Source organism: Danio rerio, chromosome 21, assembly GCF_049306965.1.
Source record: "Danio rerio strain Tuebingen ecotype United States chromosome 21, GRCz12tu, whole genome shotgun sequence".
NCBI lineage: Eukaryota > Metazoa > Chordata > Actinopteri > Cypriniformes > Danionidae > Danio > Danio rerio.
Genome location: NC_133196.1, coordinates 47,102,542 through 47,122,356, shown reverse-complemented (window position 1 = coordinate 47,122,356; position 19,815 = coordinate 47,102,542). Strand labels below are relative to the sequence as shown.

The 19,815-nt window shown below is 37.0% G+C and overlaps 1 protein-coding gene across 1 annotated transcript in view; it reads right to left on the bottom strand.

Moving 5' to 3' along the window:
* Nucleotides 1–468: 468 nt before the first annotated feature.
* Nucleotides 469–19,815, bottom strand: part of septin8a (septin 8a) — a 46,162-nt gene continuing 26,815 nt past the window's right edge. Inside the window, 7 exon segments of the mRNA NM_001115117.1 lie at nucleotides 469–1,110; nucleotides 3,910–4,079; nucleotides 5,392–5,524; nucleotides 9,137–9,305; nucleotides 11,335–11,431; nucleotides 12,299–12,460; nucleotides 17,868–18,054. Of these exon segments, the coding sequence (NP_001108589.1) occupies nucleotides 1,107–1,110; nucleotides 3,910–4,079; nucleotides 5,392–5,524; nucleotides 9,137–9,305; nucleotides 11,335–11,431; nucleotides 12,299–12,460; nucleotides 17,868–18,054 (922 nt within the window). The 3' untranslated portion in view covers nucleotides 469–1,106.

Sequence of the window (19,815 nt, the reverse complement as noted above, 5' to 3'; positions counted from 1 at the left end):
ATTTTTAATATTGTCATTCTGGCATTAAAAATGACAATAAGTCTGAGTCTTAAAATGACAATAATATAGTTTATCGTAATACATTTCAGTGCAATATGTTGTACAACAAAAATGACATATAGTGATCTCCAACCAATCTCGGTCCTGGAGGTCCAGTGCCCTGCAGGGTTTAGCTCTAACTTGCCTCAACACACCTGTCTGGGTGTTTCAAGTATACCCAGTAAGAGCTTGATTAGCTTGTTCAGGTGTGTTTGATTGGGGTTGGAGCTAAAACCAGCAGGACACCGGCCCTCCAGGATAAACTTTGGTGATCCCTGTATAAGTAACTAACATAAAAACAAAAAGTAATCTCTGACATTACTCTCTCAGCAGAAGAGTAATCTACAGTAACTAATCACACCCAACGTCGGCTTTATTTCTCGTATCACGCAATTAGTCTGATTAAAAGAGCGAACAGCACACAGCAGATGATGTAAATGGGGGAGTGTTTATTTCAGCATCGGCTATGGCTTTAAATGTGAAACAATATAACCTGAATACAGCCTTATACACCTCGCGATACAAAAAAATAGATATCATTTGCATATCTGTTGTCGTGTGCTCTTAAAAACAGCATCAAAAATAGCTTTATTCGGCCAGGCTGGTGTAATAATAAAATCATCACTGCGCTGTAATCATGAGTTTGGCTCAGATCTTAAATACTACTGTACATTGGCAAGGGAAACGTGCACTTCTCAATACACGCGTCACAAAAAAAAACTGACAGCGAGACGAATGAGCAGATGGTTTAGTACCAAAACACACGGTGTGCTATAAAAGAAAACACACACACTCGCGCTCGGAAACATAAGAGTAAAATAACACAGCTGATGAGGGATGTTAAAAATGACCTTCATCCACACCAGAAACACACATGAAGGAAAACAAGAGACAAAAATACAACACAGGAATCTGTTCAGTCCCCATAATGCACCTCTCTGCCGTCCAATCAGGAGCTTTTGGTCCTTTAACACAAGGAACATGTCAAAAAAACTAAACAAATCAAAAGGCGACGCTGCAAATGTAATGAAGGAAAGTCCATGGATGGCCTGCGATGTGCTCATAAATTAACTGAAAGAAAAAACAAACAAACACAAAACAGGAAAATGAGTATCAACGGAAAAATGAGGAACAAAAAAAGGTGGAAACATGCAAATGAACACATGAATATGATCATAAAAGCACTGAGAAATACAGAAATACAAGCATGCTGTCATATTGGGATGAAAACTAAACATTCACTGAAAATTACTGCAGGAATTTTGAGTCATATTGTCCAGAACTGAAGCATCCGCCGAGTCTATAATGCAGCTGAAGGGTCAGTTCACACAACAATGAACATTTCCTCACCATTTACCTACACTCAAGTGGCTCTAAATGAATTCGTTTCTTTCTTCTGTTGAACACAAAACAATATTTTTTGAAGAATGTTGGAAAATACAGCCACTGACTTTCATTGTATGAACAAAAAATACAACAGAAGTCAATGGTTACCGGTTTTCAACATGTTTCAAAATATCTTCTTTGGTGTTTAACAGACAAAACAAACACAAACAGGTTTGTAATGATGAGTAAATGATGACAGAAGTTTTATTTTTGTGTGTACGATCACTTTAAGGTCAATATCTGGCAGTTTGTTCAGCTTAAAGGCGCAGTATGTAGTTTTGGCCACTGGGGGGGGCGTATTCACAACAAACAAAGGTGTATTTTTAATGTGTGTGAATTCATGGGAGTTGTGGTCTTTATCATCTGTGTGAAGTATTTAACACTTACACCATGATATTATGAAGCAGAGTAAGACTGAAGTAATTCCCTTTAATTACCAAGTTAATGGTTACCGGTTTTCAACATTTTTCAAAATATCTTCTTTAGTGTTTAACAGACAAAACAAACACAAACAGGTTTGTAATGATGAGTAAATGATGACAGAATTTTTTTTTGTGTGTGTACGATCACTTTAAGGTCAATATCTGGCAGTTTGCTAAGCTTAAAGGCGCAGTATGTAGTTTTGGCCACTAGGGGGGGCGTATTCACAACAAACAAAGATGTATTTTGAGGAGTGTGGATTCATGGGAGTTGTGGTCTTCATCATCCTACACAACTCTAGCAGAAATCATGTAGATGGATGAGTAAAATATTTAACACTTATAGAGTGGATGAGGACGGCAATTTGTATGCAAAAACCCAGAAGCAAGTTAGCATTTTAGCAGTTGCGGTTCCCGTGACCTAAAGCCAATGTTTTTTTTTTTTTTTTTTTTTAATGGGATTTTGGTTAAATTGCTTAAGTAAGGTTTGTGGTAACCACAAACTCAAGATACTTTCACATTTTATTCTAAAAGATAAAACACATCAGTTACATCAAACACACTCCTCGTTTTTAAAAATCAATTACGCTTCTATATAAAAGACAGTTGCTATCAAATTGCTAAATGGGACTGCAGGCGATGTCAAATTGATGACAACATTTTTATTTTTGTGTGTACTATCATTTTAAGGCTGATAGCTGGCAGTTTATTTAGCTTAAAGGCACAGTATGTAGTTTTGGCCACTAGGGGGCGCGTATTCACAACAAACAAACGTGTATTTTGCTGAGTGTGGATTTATGGGATCATTCTACAGATTCCAGCAGAAATCATGTTGATAAATGAGTAAAAAATTCAACACTTATAATCATGGTAACATGAAGTAAGATAACCGTGAAGAAAAACACTGAAGTATTTCCATGTTTTCTAGAAAACCACAGTGAATATTGAGGGTGTGTGACGTCATTAGCATGAACACACAGCACACAGTCCATAACACTTTAAACGTGATTATTTCTCTGGATTCGATCTTTCTTTTAAACATTTGGGATAATATAAGCGAATAAATCAGCAAAATAACATTGTTCTATAGACTTTTAGATGTTTGAATGATAAAAATGTACATATTGTGTCTTAAAAATGATAAAGGTGTTTTCAAAATGACTTAAAGAGTTTGTTTAACACTTGTTAAAAGTGAGATTTCTCTGGATTTGGTCATTCTTTGAATCATTTGGGATAATATAAGTACATAAATCAGCTAAATACAAACGGTTCTAGTGATTTTTAGGTATTTGGATGAAAAATCCGTACACATTGTGCCTTTACATCCTGTATCCCTTTACTGGGATAACATAAGTGAATAAATCAGCCAAATAACACTGTTCTAGTGGTTTGAATGACAAAAACACTTGCCTTTAACTCAGATTGTGATAAAGGTATTTTAAAATTCAATCAAAGAATTAGTTTAACACTTGTTAAAAGTGATTATTTCTCTGGATTTGATCATTCCTTAAAACATTTGGGATGAATAAATCAGCAATAACACATTGTGTTCTAGTGTTTTTTCAGAGGCATCAATGACAAAAACGTACACATTGTGCCTTTAAAATTAGTTTGTGATATAGATAATTAAAAATATATCACAATCAGAGGATTTGTTTTATATTCTGACCGAGTGTTAGTTGTTTTGAGTCGAATATGATCAGCTTTCCTTCAGATGCTGGACCGCGTCAGGTTTAAACCACAAAATGGACGCCGTGTAAACATGCGAGTAACCACAAGATGGCGCCCATGAAGCACAGGCCTGACAGCAGAACGAGCTCAAAACCTCAACCTGCTGTTTTGTGGTAAAAATAAACGATGTTTAGGAAAAAGACTAACACCCTATGCTAATGAGGAAGAGATGGTCACTATTGGGTGGGACTTTCCCCCTCTGATGACACGTACAAAGGGAGAATGACATTCAAAGCGTTTCTGCAGACTGTTTTTATCAAGTCTGATTATAAACAATAGAATTAATACACTCTACATTAAAGAAAAAGAGGAATAAGAAGACAAGCGAACTCACTTTTTCTTGTCCTTGTCCTTCTTGAGGGGCTGTGAGAGCGAGAGGGTCTCGGCGGCCACTTTCCTCCTATTGAAAGCGTTCATCTCCTCCTCCAGCTCGCGTCTCTTCTCCTCCACTTTCCTCTTCTCCTCCTGGTGCATTCGCTTCAGCTGCTCGAACTTCTCATGTAACTGAGCAGATTACAGATATTTATTGATTTATTTGTCATGGACATCACAAGTACACTGGACAAGCCAACACTGAACGTAAAAAAAAAATCATCATTTGATTTGTTTTAAGGTGGTCGCAAATAATTTACATGGGCTGAATTTAATTGAACAAACAAATTAGATTGAACATTACTAATTAAATTTGTTTTCATAAATTGTTTATAAATTGCCCACATAAATTGTTTGCAACCATATTCATTAATTTTCCTCCAGCTTAGTTTCTTATTTATTAGAGGTCAACTAACAGTCAACTAGCATATGTTTTACGCAGCGGATGCCCTTTCAGCTGCAACCCAGTACTGGGAAACACCCATACACTGTCGCATTCACACATTTTATACTCTTGTATATTTTACTTTGATTTGTTTCTGGTACAAAAAAAATCTTAAATAAAGAAGAAAAATTATTATCTTGTTGAAGATAATAAAGCGAGTTTTTCCTCTAAACAAGCTAAATGATCTGCTAATGGGGTGAGCATCTGACATCAAGACTAAAAACAAGAGTTTTTTTGCATAAATAATAGAAATATACAATTTAGAAAAGCAATAGAAAGGCTTTTTTTGCAGTGTACATACACACTTGACGATTTGTATTAAAACTAAGTGGGAGAAAGAAGGGGAGAAGGGTATAGCAGAAGAGGATTGGACAATAATATGGAGGAATCAATGCAAATGCTCGCAGAATTGGAGGGAGATTGGTTGGAAGAGTTTAACATGGTATTTTTATCACACCTTCCCACAAATCACACCATGCTGGTCAGTGGCAGTTCTAGTTTCTGATTAGCACAGGCTTTGCATACAGGTTGAGGTTGAAAATGAAATCGAAAATGAAAATTGAAATGAAAAAGTGTCAATAAAAGGAAAGCTTAAATTTACATTTTAATTTGAATTGTGTCACTATTATAGCGTGAATATTAATAACACGCTTTGTAAAAATTGTGTTGCATTTTATTTTTCAGTTTGGCTTTTTATTTTAATATTGGCAGTCTTGACGTGGAAATGCAGTGAAAATGTAATGTTAAATCGGCAACTTCATTTTAATTATCAATTTGACAGGGACGATGTGTTGTCAAAGTGAAAATGAAAAAAAATTAAATAATTTCATTTTGTTTTCAACTTTGGCCGATATTTTGCGAACAGTGTTTTAAAATAAAATTGTTAATCTGATTTTAATTTTAATTTCCATTTTTTATTTGATTTATTTAAAGTTGGCAGGATTTACCTTCCATACAAAATGCTATATAGGAATCGTATGCTGAAGATGCAGGACTGACCTCTCTCTCCTTCTCCTTCAGCTCGGCCTCCGTCTCCTTCACTTTATTGACGAACATCTGCCTCATCTCCTCCTCCTTCTTCTGCAGGTCTCCGAGAAACTCCTTCCTCTTGGCTTCATACGTCTCCTGCAGACTGTAGCGAACACACGTCTAACGTTTTTAAACACGTTTTCATTAAGATGCACATTTTATAAAGGATTTAAATACATACTTCATCCATCAATCAAAAAGATGTTCACATATTTTATCTTTTCGCATTTTCCAGGTGCAAAAACATCTCAATTTTCAGAATGCTGCAAGCACACTGCGAGTCATGTGACTAGAACTAAGGGTGCTTATTTAGTTAGGCTGAATCGCACTAGAGTTCGTTTTCCCTTTTGGTGCGGTTCGTTTGGGCAGGTGAGAATGCAGCGATCGTACTCGAGTGCGCACCAAAAGCGGACCAAATAAGCGTACCGAGACCTGCTTGAAGAGGTGGTCTCGGTACGCTTTCAAACGAACCCTGGAGCGGTTCGTTTGTGGTGACAATATGATCCGTACTAAAACAGGTCCAACAGCAAAAAGTACTGCGCCTTTTGGACTAATCCAGCTGCCGTAGGCCGATGCGCTGTGCATTATGGGATATGAAGGAAAAATATTTGTTGACAGCGCTTCACCAACAGAGAGAGAGAGAGGGGAAACATTACCTGATAGATCGTTGGTAATATTTCCGCAAGATGAGCATGTCGCAGTTTAGCTAAATTAATTCACGCCTCCTCCTGAAGTGACGAGCGATGCATTAAAACACTGTTTTCCAGCCGCGGCCGCGCTTCATTCTCGTAATGTATAGTTCGTCTATAGCAGGAATACAATCAGTCAGCACAGTCGTCTCTCCAGAGTAAAAGGTTTTGTTTACTAGCGGGAGTTCATTGCCATTTTCCCGCACGTGAATTCTGACCAATCGATAAGCAGTTTAGGAAATATGTTCAACAACATCTGGCCAATGAGAGATGTGGATTTTGTCAGGTGACTGCATTTTGGTTCGTTTCAACTGGTTCGGACCAAAGCCAGCAGTGTGGTGTGAAAACGACCCAAAGACGGCAGAAGATGCAACAATGTATCATTTATTACTCTTGGTCCGGACCAAACGAAGCGAACTACAGATGTGAAAGCACCCTAACACATTAGTTTCGCTTTGTATGGAATATGCACATTTCCATAACAACGGTAGACTAATTACCTCAGACAAGCGCAGAGCACTGAAGTGTTTTTGTATTTCTTCCATAAATAAAACTTGTAATTGGAGAAAACGGATGATTGTTGCTTAGCAACGACAGACGCTACAGAAGTGTGAGCGCAGGAACGCATTAAAATTGGCGAAGAAGAAGATCTCGCAGAATAGTGTTCAGGTCACTATGTGATGCTGGTGGAGGAAAACATTTCCTGATTCGCTCCACCAAAACAGCCCAAACTGGCTCAATAATATTTGGATCGGGTGACTGTGCAGGCCATGGGAAATGTTCAACTGCAGTTTTATGTTCATCAAACCACTCTGTCACTAGTCTTGCTGTGTGTATAGGTGCATTATCATCCCGATACATGACGCCACCTTCAGGATACAATGTTTGACCTATTGGGTGCACACACAGGAGTAAATCCCGCGGGGGACGGGGGGCATGTCCCCTCCCATCCGATGATTGGTTATTTTTGCAAGTGTAATGTAAACAAGTTAGTTATTATGAGTATGGAAAATGTCTTTTCCTGCATTTATTCTGCTTCAGGAGTCAGTCTGTTGACTGTAAACAAAAACAACAAACAATGCAATAAATAGTTTTAAAGAAAAATTTGCTGTCATTGAACCTGCGAAAAACTTTGAAAATAATCATAATGACGTAGTTTCCATGCTATAATAATAATGATGACACCATTTTAACCGCGAGAGCATTATCAGTACAATTCGGCTGTATTATTTGTGTCACCTTCAAAAAAAATTCTCGAAAGAAATGTTATATTTATTGTCCCCCCCTACTGTTAAATCAGATTTACGCCCATGGATGCACATGGTCCTCCAGAATGGCTAGGTTGTCCCAAAGTCCCTTTAAAGAAAGTCCTTTTACTTGATGGACATCTTTAAAACGCCTCTCGGGCAGTATGCATAAAGACTGAAACATAAAATTCTCCAAAACTGCTTGCCGAGCTTAAGATTGAATTTCATATTAGGAATCACCAATAAAATGAAACAATCGTCTCTTTAGTTTCATTTCTATACATTTGAATTACGCAAAATCTGCAGAAACTCACATCTGGTTCGAGCCCCTCGCCCGGAGTATCTAAAGCAATTGATGATTCGCTCCTGTACAAGAAGGCGGGCTTTATTCACCATATAGCAATCAATGATTGGTTCCTGGACTAGTGGGAGGGGCTTTATTCACCATTACACTTTTCCCCATTCAAAAAGATACGAGTGACACGTTGTCCTTGGCAGTGATGCGCCCATCTAGCACAAGTATTGGACCTATAGGGAATGCCATGATATTGCAGCTCAAACCACCCCCATGCTTCATTCCGAGTAGGCAACAGTCAAGGTGGTACACATCTTTGGGGCTTCTCCACACCATAACTCTCTCGGATGTGGGAAAAACAGCGAAGGTGGACAGAGAATTTCACTGCTGGCACCATTGAAACTGGTGTTTGGCATTGGCACTATAGACCAAAGCAGCCGGCCATGTCTATTGACCCTGTGGAGCTCCAGACCAACAGTTTTGGTGGAAACCGGAGAGTTGAGCTACAGCTTCAATTCTGCAGTGAGTTGGTCAGCTATGGTTTTGTGTTTTTGAATGCAACCGGGGTTTCCCTTGCGTCCACAGTTACTTCAGTTGGATGTGTTTCTTCTTCTTGATGGTTTGCTGACTGACATAACTCTGGATACCGTGGCTCTTGATGATCACAAAGACTTGCTGTCTTGATGAACAGATGGGCCAGCGAGATGATTTGTCAACAATTTGTCCTCTTTTAAACTCTGATATGTCACCAATAATGCTGTGTGCATTGCAATATTGTAAGCAAAACGGCGCTATTACTCTGCTGATTAAACCTTCGCACTCTGTTCTTACTGGTGGAGTGTGCACTCAATGAAGATTGACCACCAGGCAGCTCAACATTAGCCATGAAACCTTAAACACTAAATTGGCCTGTGTTTCAGTTAGTCTAACCCCTGTAGGTGTAAATTCACTTACATACTTGACAACACCTAACCAACCAAAATAAAAAATGAACACCCCCATCCCCCCCAGACCTGATTTAAGAGAGAATATCATTGCATTTGAAAATCGATGCAGATTTCTCTGTTTAGCACAGCTCTAGTCGCGTAAATGCATTGTACGCTCTTGATGTTCTGACAGTAACGGCCCATATTCACACGGGGCGTCAGCGTCAATGCTTCCCATTCACTTTGAATGGGTGACGTCAGGCGTTGCTGAACTGCATTGTGGATCCGTCAGCGCCGCTTCAGAGGTGTTACTCGCTGCAGAAGTTGGGAACAGCTCAACTTAAAGCGCCGATGGAAGCGTCAGCCAATCAGATCGCTGTATGCAAATACACCAGCTAGACAGTGGCCTATTGCTGACTGAATTTCATTGGCTGACGCTTCTATGACGATCGCTTCAGCCCCAACTTCAGACACGCCTTCAGTCAAGCGTTGACGCTGAAGCCCCGTGTGAATGGGGCTTCGGTGTCTCAGGCAGTGTGTGAGGAGTTTATCGTTCACCTGAAGGGCTGGCTGTCAGGGTCGGTGTCTTTGAAGCCCATTTCCTCCAGTTTACAGCGCCTGTAGAGCTCGTAGTGTCTGGCGTGAGTCTGCTCTCTCAGATCTTCCATGTTCACCCGGATCAACATCTCCCTCAGCTTCACGAAATCACAGTGACTCTCGTTCTCCACTGCAAACGCACACACACATGAACACAACTGCAGTCAATACAGATCAGCATACGCTCACTAAAACTATTATGTTTGGAAATGTGTTAAATCTTCTCTCCGTTTAACAGAAATTGGGGCAAAAATACAGGCGGGGGGCGGGTTTATAATTCAGAGGGCTAATAATTGTAATACAGCTATGTTAATTCTGAAAAACACTGAACTGAGCTCATCTGCCTTTTATTTTATTTTAAGTGTACGCTACAAAAAACGAGACTTCCCAAAGCCGGCTGCTGTTCTGCTCTCGCCTCTTTGATGAAGCACATTTAATTAAACAGAAACACAGTCACTGCTAATGACGTGACCTTATCTGTGCAGAGCAAACCCTCTCTCCCTCTCTCTCATCTGAGAAAACACAGTAATTAGCTCTCGTCCAGAGTGGCATTTATCTCCGCTTTGATTGATAGGATTGTTTTCACATGAAAGGCGTAGTAAAAATACGCCTCAAGCAGCAGGATCCACAGGGAAAAGCTTAAGAAAAACCAAGAGCAGGGGTCAAATAAGAGTCCCAGTGTGTCTGACAGACGCCAGATATTCTTATTCATTGCAGATCTGTTTGAACTCAACAGTGTATATATATAATATAATAAATAAAATAAAGGGTAAAACAAGTTCAAATAAAGGTCCCAGTGTGTCAGGCAAGACTTCAGCATGACATTTTCATTCATTACAAATCTGCTTAAGCTCAACAGTGTATAGAATAAAATGAATTAAAATAAAATAAAATTATTAAAAACAAATAAAATAAATTACATAAACAATTTTTTTATTAAATTAAAAATAATGTTTAATAAAACAATTAATTAAATAAAAACGAGTTCAAATAAAGGTCCCAGTGTGTCCGACAAGACTTCAGCATGATGTTCTCATTCATTCCTGATCTGCTTAAGCTCAACAGTGTATAAGATAAAATAAAAAAATAAATAACAAATATTAAATTAAATCAAAAATAAAATTTAATAAAAAATGTAATTAAATAAAAAAACAAGTTAAAATAAAAGTCCCAATGTGTCTGACAGAGACAGTCATGATAAGCTCATAAATTACAGATCTGCTTATAAAATAAAATAAATATATGAATTAATAAATAGTAAACAAAAAAAGAATAATAAAAATAAAATAAAATATTAAAATTTAATTAAAAATGTAATTAAATAAAAAAGTTAAAATAAAAGTCCTAGTGTGTCTGACAGACGCGGCATGATATTCTCATTCATTACAGATCTGCTTATAAAATAAGATACATTAAATTAAAAATCTATGAATAAATAATAATAATAATAAAAACAAATAAAAATATAAAATTTTAAAAAATAAATAAAATTTTATAAAAAATACAATTAAATAAAAAACTTCAAAAAACTTTCAAATAAAAGTCCCAGTGTGTCTGACAGATTCCAGCATGATATTCTCATTTATTACAGATCTGCTTTAGCTCAACAACAGGGTCCCAGTGTGTCTGACAGACACCAGGAATAATAACTAAAATTAATGTAATGTTTATTGTATTATTGTATGTAAAAATATACAAATTATAAATGTAAATTAAAGTCCCAGACTGTCTGACAAACACCGGCATGATATTCTCATCCATTACAGATCTGCTTAAGCTTAAAAAAAATAAATAAATAATGATGATGAATCTGATGATCAGAAGTAAAAATCAACAGGGAAAACGAGCAACAATCCAGAATGCATGGTTATAATGTGTCATGGCTTTGTGATTAAAAAAAAAAATGTGATTATAATGAAAGTCAATGGGGTAAGAAACAGCCCCCAACATAACGAAAGGGTAGTCATTTTGCATATAGTGAAAAGTATTTACCCAAAATATGTGTCAAAATAAGATCGGTGACTAAAATCAGTCCATTTGCTGAAAGTTGTGGCCATATTAAGCCTCAAAATCACACTTGAGCTTCTTGGAAAAAAATAAAAGTGCTGCAAATATACACTAAGAGAGCCACACACTTTTTATTTTCAATTCCAGCTTACCTTGAACGACGCCCCATGGGTACTGCCTGGCCCTCACTGTCTTATTGCCCACCTTCACCTCCTCAACACTCCCCACCACAGCAAACGGTAGATGGGCCTACAAGAAGGACAATCCAACACATTAATGCCTCAATTAAAACACTAATTACTCAAACTATATCTGGTTTTCATTCATTCAGATCCACTATTTTAAATTCAAAGTAAATAATAGGTCTTGTTAATTAAAATAAATTAGATGTTTTTTTTAGATGTATTGATTCATTTATGTAATTAGGACAGTAAGGTCTGACTCTGCTCAGACAAAAGTCTCATCACTGAACAGAAATAATGTCCAGTATAGAATATAAAGTCCTGCTGCAGTGGAGACAGAATGAATATTGTGTCTGACTCCATCATGAGCTTGGAGGACTGCATCCATACATCTCTGACATGACTCAAATCACTGATTAATAAAGTCATCTGGAATGAAGAAGAAAGCCGTGCAGGACTCCCAGAGTTAACAAGACTCTTTGGATTCATCTTCAATGCCTCCTCCTTCATCTTACCCAAGACATGCTCAATAATGTTTATGTCTGGTGACTGGGCTGGCCAATCCTGGAGCACCTTGACCTACTTTGCTTTCAGGAGCTTTGATGTGGAGGCTGAAGTATGAGAAGGAGCGCTATCCTGCTGGAGAATTGTCCCTCTCCTGTGGTTTGTAATGTAATGTGCAGCACAAATGTCTTGATACCTCAGGCTGGAGATGTTGATCATCCACTCTGCAGATCTGTCCCACGCCCCCATACTGAATGTAACCCCAAACCATGATTTTTTCTTCACCAGACTTAAACTTAAAGACTCTTAAAACTGAGATCAATGACAAGACTTTTGTAAAGTAGGATATAGAAGGAAGAAAAATTATTTGGAAGTCAATGTTACAATATAAAGCAGAGGTTGAGTAATGACATATACAGTAATGACTCACGTTCATAGAGGAGTTGATTTCTGTGACGGCTTCATCGTCTGTGGGAAACTGGTAGATCTGAACGCCGTTGCTGACCAGCTCGCTCATGATCTTGATCTTGAACTTGTGCAGCTCGCTCTTGGAAATCGTGTCAGCTTTGGCGATAATGGGTATGATGTTCACCTGAAAATCAGTACATCACTAAAACACGTATAGCATGTTTGTGTTTTGCATTCACAATCATGAAAAGTAGATCTCCACCACTTTTAACAGTGCGTAAGCGCATGGAATATGCTGTGGGTAGGTCTGTCTGCGAGTGTAGGTGTGATCTTGAGCCCAAAATACCCTTCAGCTTTTACATAAACACTAATATCATCATTATCAGCCCAATTCTCCTCACTCTCTACACTTGACTTGCAAACAGCCGTAGATTTTCTTGCATTGTCCCCAAGTTTGGCCCCTTTTTTTTACATTCAGTTGGAGAAATGGATGAAATATAAAAAGATGCAACAACAACAACATGCATGAGGGGTTACACTTAAATTAAAACAATAACAAAACATTTTTACACTGTCAAAAATGTTAGGTTTCATACCTGTCCACATTTGCATGTGAAAATAAGGGATAGAAAATATCTCGTTATATCGTGAGAAATATTGTAATATTGTATTGTATCAATTTGTTCTTATGATGTTTTTTTCCACTAGTCTGAAAGATGACACGAGCAGCCTAAAAATCGAATTAAAAAAACTAATTAAAACCGGTTTTGCATGAAGCGTTTTCCCTTTTTAGCAATATTTGAGTGCTGCATGTATGACTATTTCATCTTTATAGTTCCTTCATTCAGCTGACCTTTCACTGGCCACAGGGACAAAAAGAAAAGAAAGAAACGAAACAGCTGAAATACATCAACATGACCCTTACAACACTCAAACAAACAGTTCGCAACTGTCAAACTAAATGTTAACAGAGCAAAAGCAGAAATATTACAGTATAATCACACTATTTTGGTCATTTCAAAAAGCTCTAAACACAACTCTTCACTGAATCTGACTAACTTAATGAGCTCTAACATTATATTATGTTTAAAAAAAATGTAAAACAGAATCCTGTAGTCAAAACTGTGCTCGAAATTACATTGCAAAATTAAATTACATATCACATTTTGACATTGATTTACAAGCATTCATTTACATGTGTTAATTTTGAATGTTGCGGTATCTTTAACCTCCAGTAAGCTGCAGTAATTACATAATGAAATATCAAAATATACAAAAAAAACTTTAATATTTACACATCTCACGGACATTAATTAAAGAATATTCATGTGCGTATTACACTGTAAACAGAAAATGCTGGGTTCCTCACAATTTCTGGTCAGAAGTGACCACTTTTGCAACGTAACACTTTATTTTTTCCCGTTCCGGATAATCAATCGAATTTATTTGCGTTTAATAATATTTTATCTTTCTTACTTAGCATATTGAGCGAATTTTGCTTTGAAAAATAATATTTATGCAGTAACCTCTATCCATTTTATTCATCATTAAAACCAGTGAAATTTATTTAGATTTTTATTAATGCAGTATTTCTAGTTAGAATAGAGTCTCTGCCAAATCTAAATTTTGCGCCTTCTGCTTATAAAAATGTGTAATTACATAGTGTAACTACCAGGATGCATGCATAGCTTTCTATGGGGCTGCTTGGTAATTCCATAGATGTTTACAGACAATTGTTGTTATTTGATGGAAGTATTGAAAGCTTAAAGACTATTTTGCGCCAAGTTATTTGTTAGAAATAGTAATTTGAAGTGTTGTTCATGCATTCTATTTCCGTTATTGATTGTGTTTCACACTTATAACTTTGCTCTGTATTAAAGATACAGTGTTTATAGATGTGTGTGTGTGTGTGTGTGTGTGTATGTGTGTGTGTGTGTGTGTGTCTGGGTGTGTCAACTCAATACTCACTGCTGTATACTTTTTTTCAGCATTATTGCTGATTTGTAGAATGTAAAGACAAAAATTCTCAGATATTTTGTGTTTTTGTAAACTTCCCATTCATTTCGTATGGCTCGGTCACTTTTGACCGAAAGTTAACAAGTGTGACTCTTTTCTTTACGATCACTTTGCCTGCTCGAATCCAGCCCTCAGTTTTTTTGTATGTTTAAACTCCAGATTTTAACAAATTCGCCAATTTTCTGACCATTCTGTTGAAGCTGTAAGTTTTAAAAATTGAAGTTTTTTGTCCGAGGTGAACCAGAGTGTTATGAAAGTTACCAATCAAGTGGCAAAGTTCAAAGTGAGCTCAGTGTCTTGATGTGAGCAGAATTCTTTTTACAAACCACACATGCTTACAAAATCCAATTGACACCAGCAAACCTATCAGCAGGTTGAATAAAACCCAAAACCTTCCTCAAGTTTGATGTGCATTTGTGTTCACGCGGCCCTGAGGCACACCATTATGGAGCATCTGTGAAAAACACAAACCCCCAGCTCACCTCTGGCTTATTTTCTGATGAAATGACAAATTGATTTCCACCGGCGGGCAGATAAAAGCCCCTGTCCACTGTCCTACATTTTCCACACGTTTGAGGATTATCAATACACACATCAGTGCAGCTATAATGACGTCTCGTACATACACTCACACACAATCATCACCAGAAGATGCTCATTCATGATGTTTGCAGCAAAAAAAAAATCTGAAATCTAACAATAGCTGGATATAAAAAAGTTCTTTAATAATACCAATACCCTTAATTACCTATTTATGTTTGATTAACTAATAATTCAAAATAAAAGTTTCATTTACATAATGTATGTGTAAAAATATTGTGTATACATAAATAAAACAATATATAAAATACATACATATATATATATTTATTTAAATAATTTCTAAATATTCTAAATATATATATACATTTTCTTTATTCTTTAAATGCACTAATTTATTTATTTATTTATTTTATGCTTCATTTATTTCATATTAAATAATTTGATGCATTAAAAAAATAATAATTAATCCATTTAATTGCAGAAATATTTAAAACCATTTAGTGTACTTTTTGTATTTTAATTAATTTTAAATTAAATCATTTTCTGATAAATGTCTATAAATACTTTTATTAGTTCATTAATGATTTTAAATATCATGACTTTTGACTAAACTAGTGATATACTGCACACTGTTAATAATCCAAGAAAACCAACCCACATAAAATATTAAATAATGAGAAAATGTTAAACGTTCGTGTATTATTATATTACCGACATTATTCTATAATCAGCAACTAGTCTAGTGGTTAGTGCACATGCTATTGGTCACTATCTGAAGTAAACTACATTGTATCAAAATACAATGATTATTATTTACTGGTATACTACAGGAGCTGATGAATGCTTGATTCTGATTGGCTGGCGTACATTCTAAAGTGTGCAGATATTTATTATATAAGCACACAGCTAGAGTAGAGCCAGGCAGGTTGAGCTCATTGCAGTTCCATAATAATATCTAATCTAATCTAATACTGATGTCAGCTGAAATTTGGTTGGTTTTAGGTTGTGGCATTACCCAACCAAAAATTCAACATCTAGCTAACATCTCAAAACAACGTGAATTTGACGTCAAATACCGATGTCAACTGACGTTGATATTTGGTTGGTTTTAAGTTCTGGAATTAACCAACCAAAATTCAACATCTGGCCAACATCTCAAACCAACGTCAATTAAACGTGAAATACTGATGTTAGCTGATGCTGATATTTGGTTAGTTTTAGGTTGTTAAATTAACCAACCAAAATTCAACGCCACCCAACATCAAGCCAACGTCAATTTAACGTCAAATACTGATGTCAGCTGACGATGATATTTGATTGGTTTTAGGCTGTGGCAATAACATACCAAAATTCAACATCTGGCCAACACCTCAAACCAACGTGAATTTGACGTCAAATACCGATGTCAACTGACGTTGATATTTGGTTGGTTTTAAGTTCTGGAATTAACCAACCAAAATTCAACATCTGGCCAACATCTCAAACCAACGTCAATTTAACGTGAAATACTGATGTTAGCTGATGCTGACATTTGGTTAGTTTTAGGTTGTGGAATTAACCAACCAAAATTCAACGCCACCCAACATCAAGCCAACGTCAATTTAACGTCAAATACTGATGTCAGCTGACATTGATATTTGATTGGTTTTAGGTTGTGGCAATAACATACCAAAATTCAACATCTGGCCAACAGCTCAAACCAACATCAATTTAACGTCTAAAGGCTCCTAAACTCCGGGACGCTTTTCGTTTGCATTTATCGTCAGCGTTTTACGAGATGTTTTTCTGCATTCAAACCCAAGCGCTTTTCACTGGCGTCAAGCAGAAGAGTATGCGAAATCACTCCTTGACGTTAGATGGCGCTACACAACTTAAAGCTTCCGACACCCGCTTGTAACATAGAAGAGGAAGAGAGGAAGTTCACACGCTTGTTAAAGTTACTGGTGACTTGAACAAGCATAGATGGGTCAAGTAGCAGCTCCAGCTCTAGCGATGAAGAAATTATTATTGTTCACCAGTGCAATAAGCAGCTCCACGTTCATATAGCCTCTGGTTGTCTTCTTCAGTTTTGCGCTTGAGCGCCTCCAAGTGTTGTTTACTGTAACTTCAGCTGCTCCGTGCACGTGAACAAAAGTGGAAACCTGATTGGTGGAGGTTTTAACGCGGCACATCAAATGAAAAAAAAAAACGAGCATGAGACGTTTTTTTTTTTAAATGACGCTTTTGCACCTGGCAGTTTGCGCGTTGCTGTGCACGATCACATTGACGCCCTTTATATAGTCATGAGGCGTTAAAAGTTGATGGAAAACGCGAGCAAAAAATATCTCGGTGTACACGGGCCTTAATACTGATGTCAGCTGATGTTGATATTTGGTTGGTTTTAGGTTGTGAAATTAACTAAACCAAATTCAACACCTAGTCAACATCTCAAACCAACATCAATTTGACAACAAATACTGATGTCAGCTAACGTTGATATTTGGTTAATTTTTGGTTGTGGCAATAACATACCAAAATTCAACATCTGGCTAACATCTCAAACCAACGTCAATTTAACGTCTAATGGCTCCTAAACACCGGGCGATTTTCGTTTGCGGTTATCATCAGCGTTTTACGAGATTATTTTCTCATTTAAACCAAAGCGCTTTTCACTGGCGTCAAGCAGAAGAGTATGGAAAGTTGCCGTCTAATACTTATGTCAGCTTATGCTAATAATTGATTGGTTTTCGGTTGTGGCAATAACTTACCAAAATTCAACGTCTAGTCAACATCTCAAACCAACGGCAATTTAATGTCTAACACTGATGTCAGCTGACGTTGATATTTGGTTGGTTTTAGGTTATGGAATTAACCAACCAAAATTCAACGCTACCCAACATCTCAAACCAACGTCAATTTAACATCTAATACTGAAGTCAGCTGATGTTGATATTTGGTTGGTTACAAATTGTGGCATTAACTTACCAAAATTCAACATCTAGCCAACATCTCAAGACGTCATCAGTTATTCCTAACATAAAACACACACCCACCTTGCTGTCCAGCTTCTTCATAGTGACTAAATCCAGGGATTTGAGCGAGTGTCCCGTCGGAGAGATGAAGTAGAGGCAGATGTGGATTCTGGTGTCGTGGTAGTTGAAGAGAGAACGCTTTATTTTCAGCTCTTCCTGCAGGTAGTTTTCAAACTGTGTGTCGATATAGTCCACAATGGGTTTATAGCTGAGGGAAACAAACGTGATGTGATCAGCAATTAACTCTGATATGCCTACAAATCACATACTAACTTCTTAACGTTACAGGCTTCAAAATTGTACTATGTTTGTTTAGCTAGCACACATTGTTAACACTTAATGTCCAAGTTAATCCACTAAAGGAAAATATGAATTTGTTTTGGTAATCTTCAATCAAAGTCTGAGTATCTGCTTCTGGGTATGTGTATAAGCTATGGAATGGCTTACCCATCAGCATAAGGGATGCCGTTTCTCACCTTTTTACCGTTGCTTTTAACTTGGATTGATTATTTTTGTTAGTTTTATCATCTAATTGTATTGAATTGTTCATATTTTATTGTTTCATTGTGGTCTTTTTTTTACTGTTTTTATTGTTCTGCTTTGTTTGCCTTGTATGCCTGTAGCACTTTGGGTCTGAGAAAAGTGCACTATAAATAAAATGTATTATTATTATTATTATTTCGCGTTTGGAGTGGGCGGTCCTCCCCTGATGATGTCAGTTTGACGCTTCAGCCACAATAATTTAAGCCACGCCCCTCTTACCATTAGTTTTCTACCAGGGAATGATTCTCAAAAAGAAAGCCCCACCCCCTACCCAATATTCAGTTTCAGTTGAAAGCAATGGTGCCTGCAGCCATACAGGGCAAGAGAGGGCGCGAACTGATACAGCTTTTTATTTATTTATTTATTACATAATTTATTTTGATTATTAAACAGTATACACTGTGATATATTGACAATGCAAGACAGACAATGCACTTTAATTCATGGGAATTAATTAAAGTGTGGGTTTATGTGTTTTAAAGTGTGTATGTACTTGCATGGTGGGAGATGGGTATTGAAATCTATTGGCTTTAGTTTTGCTGGCGGTTTTTCCACACACTAAAATTCACAAGCTAGCTATTGATTAAAACAAGGTTCAAAATGAGTAAACGCTCTGAGACATTAGCCAAAATGCCTAAAACTAATGAGACGAATATTGCTTCCCCACACAGGGTGGAGACCACAGTCTCATTAGCACTTGAGCCGGGCGAACTCCAGACCCAGCCCTATCCTGAGGTCTCCTCGCATGAAACCGCTATACGATTCAAGGTGCTTTAAACTATTTTATCTGACAGACTAGCACAAATAAGCAGACATCTTCATTCTCACAACAAGTTTCTGAGTTCTCTCACCCTTCCAAAAGAGTTTGAGACTTATTTTAAAGCACTTCACCTCAGAATTTATTTGTTATTCTTGTTTATCTAGTAGATGACTGACCTACAAAACATATTAAAATTTTAGATACAGTAATGTGCTTTCATTTTCTCTGTCGCATTCGTAGCAATGCCCTTAAACAATCTAGCCTTTGACAGCAAGCCTCAGTGTTTTTGAGATTGAAATAAGAATAAGGGATAATGGGGCGGGTGGTGCTGGATATGTGCGTACCTTTAAATGAAAACCTGCAGGCGCCCCTGGTTGGCAGTACATAATCATACTAAAATAAACGCCTCAGCAACAGCTCACTGAGGCTTTAATTCATAAACATTATCTATCATTTATCTTCTCTGGTAAAAGTTAAGATGGTGTGTGTGAGAATGCAGAAGATGCAGCTGTGTGGACTTGACTGGAGCATGTTTACTCTGTCCTTTGACTTCTTGAGCATTTTCCCCTGAAAGCAAGCAGTCATAGCCTAAAAAAAAATCTTATTCTGAGCGCATTTTTCCCAAACGAAAAGATGTCTGGAACTGTTCCCAAAAATGTTAGATAA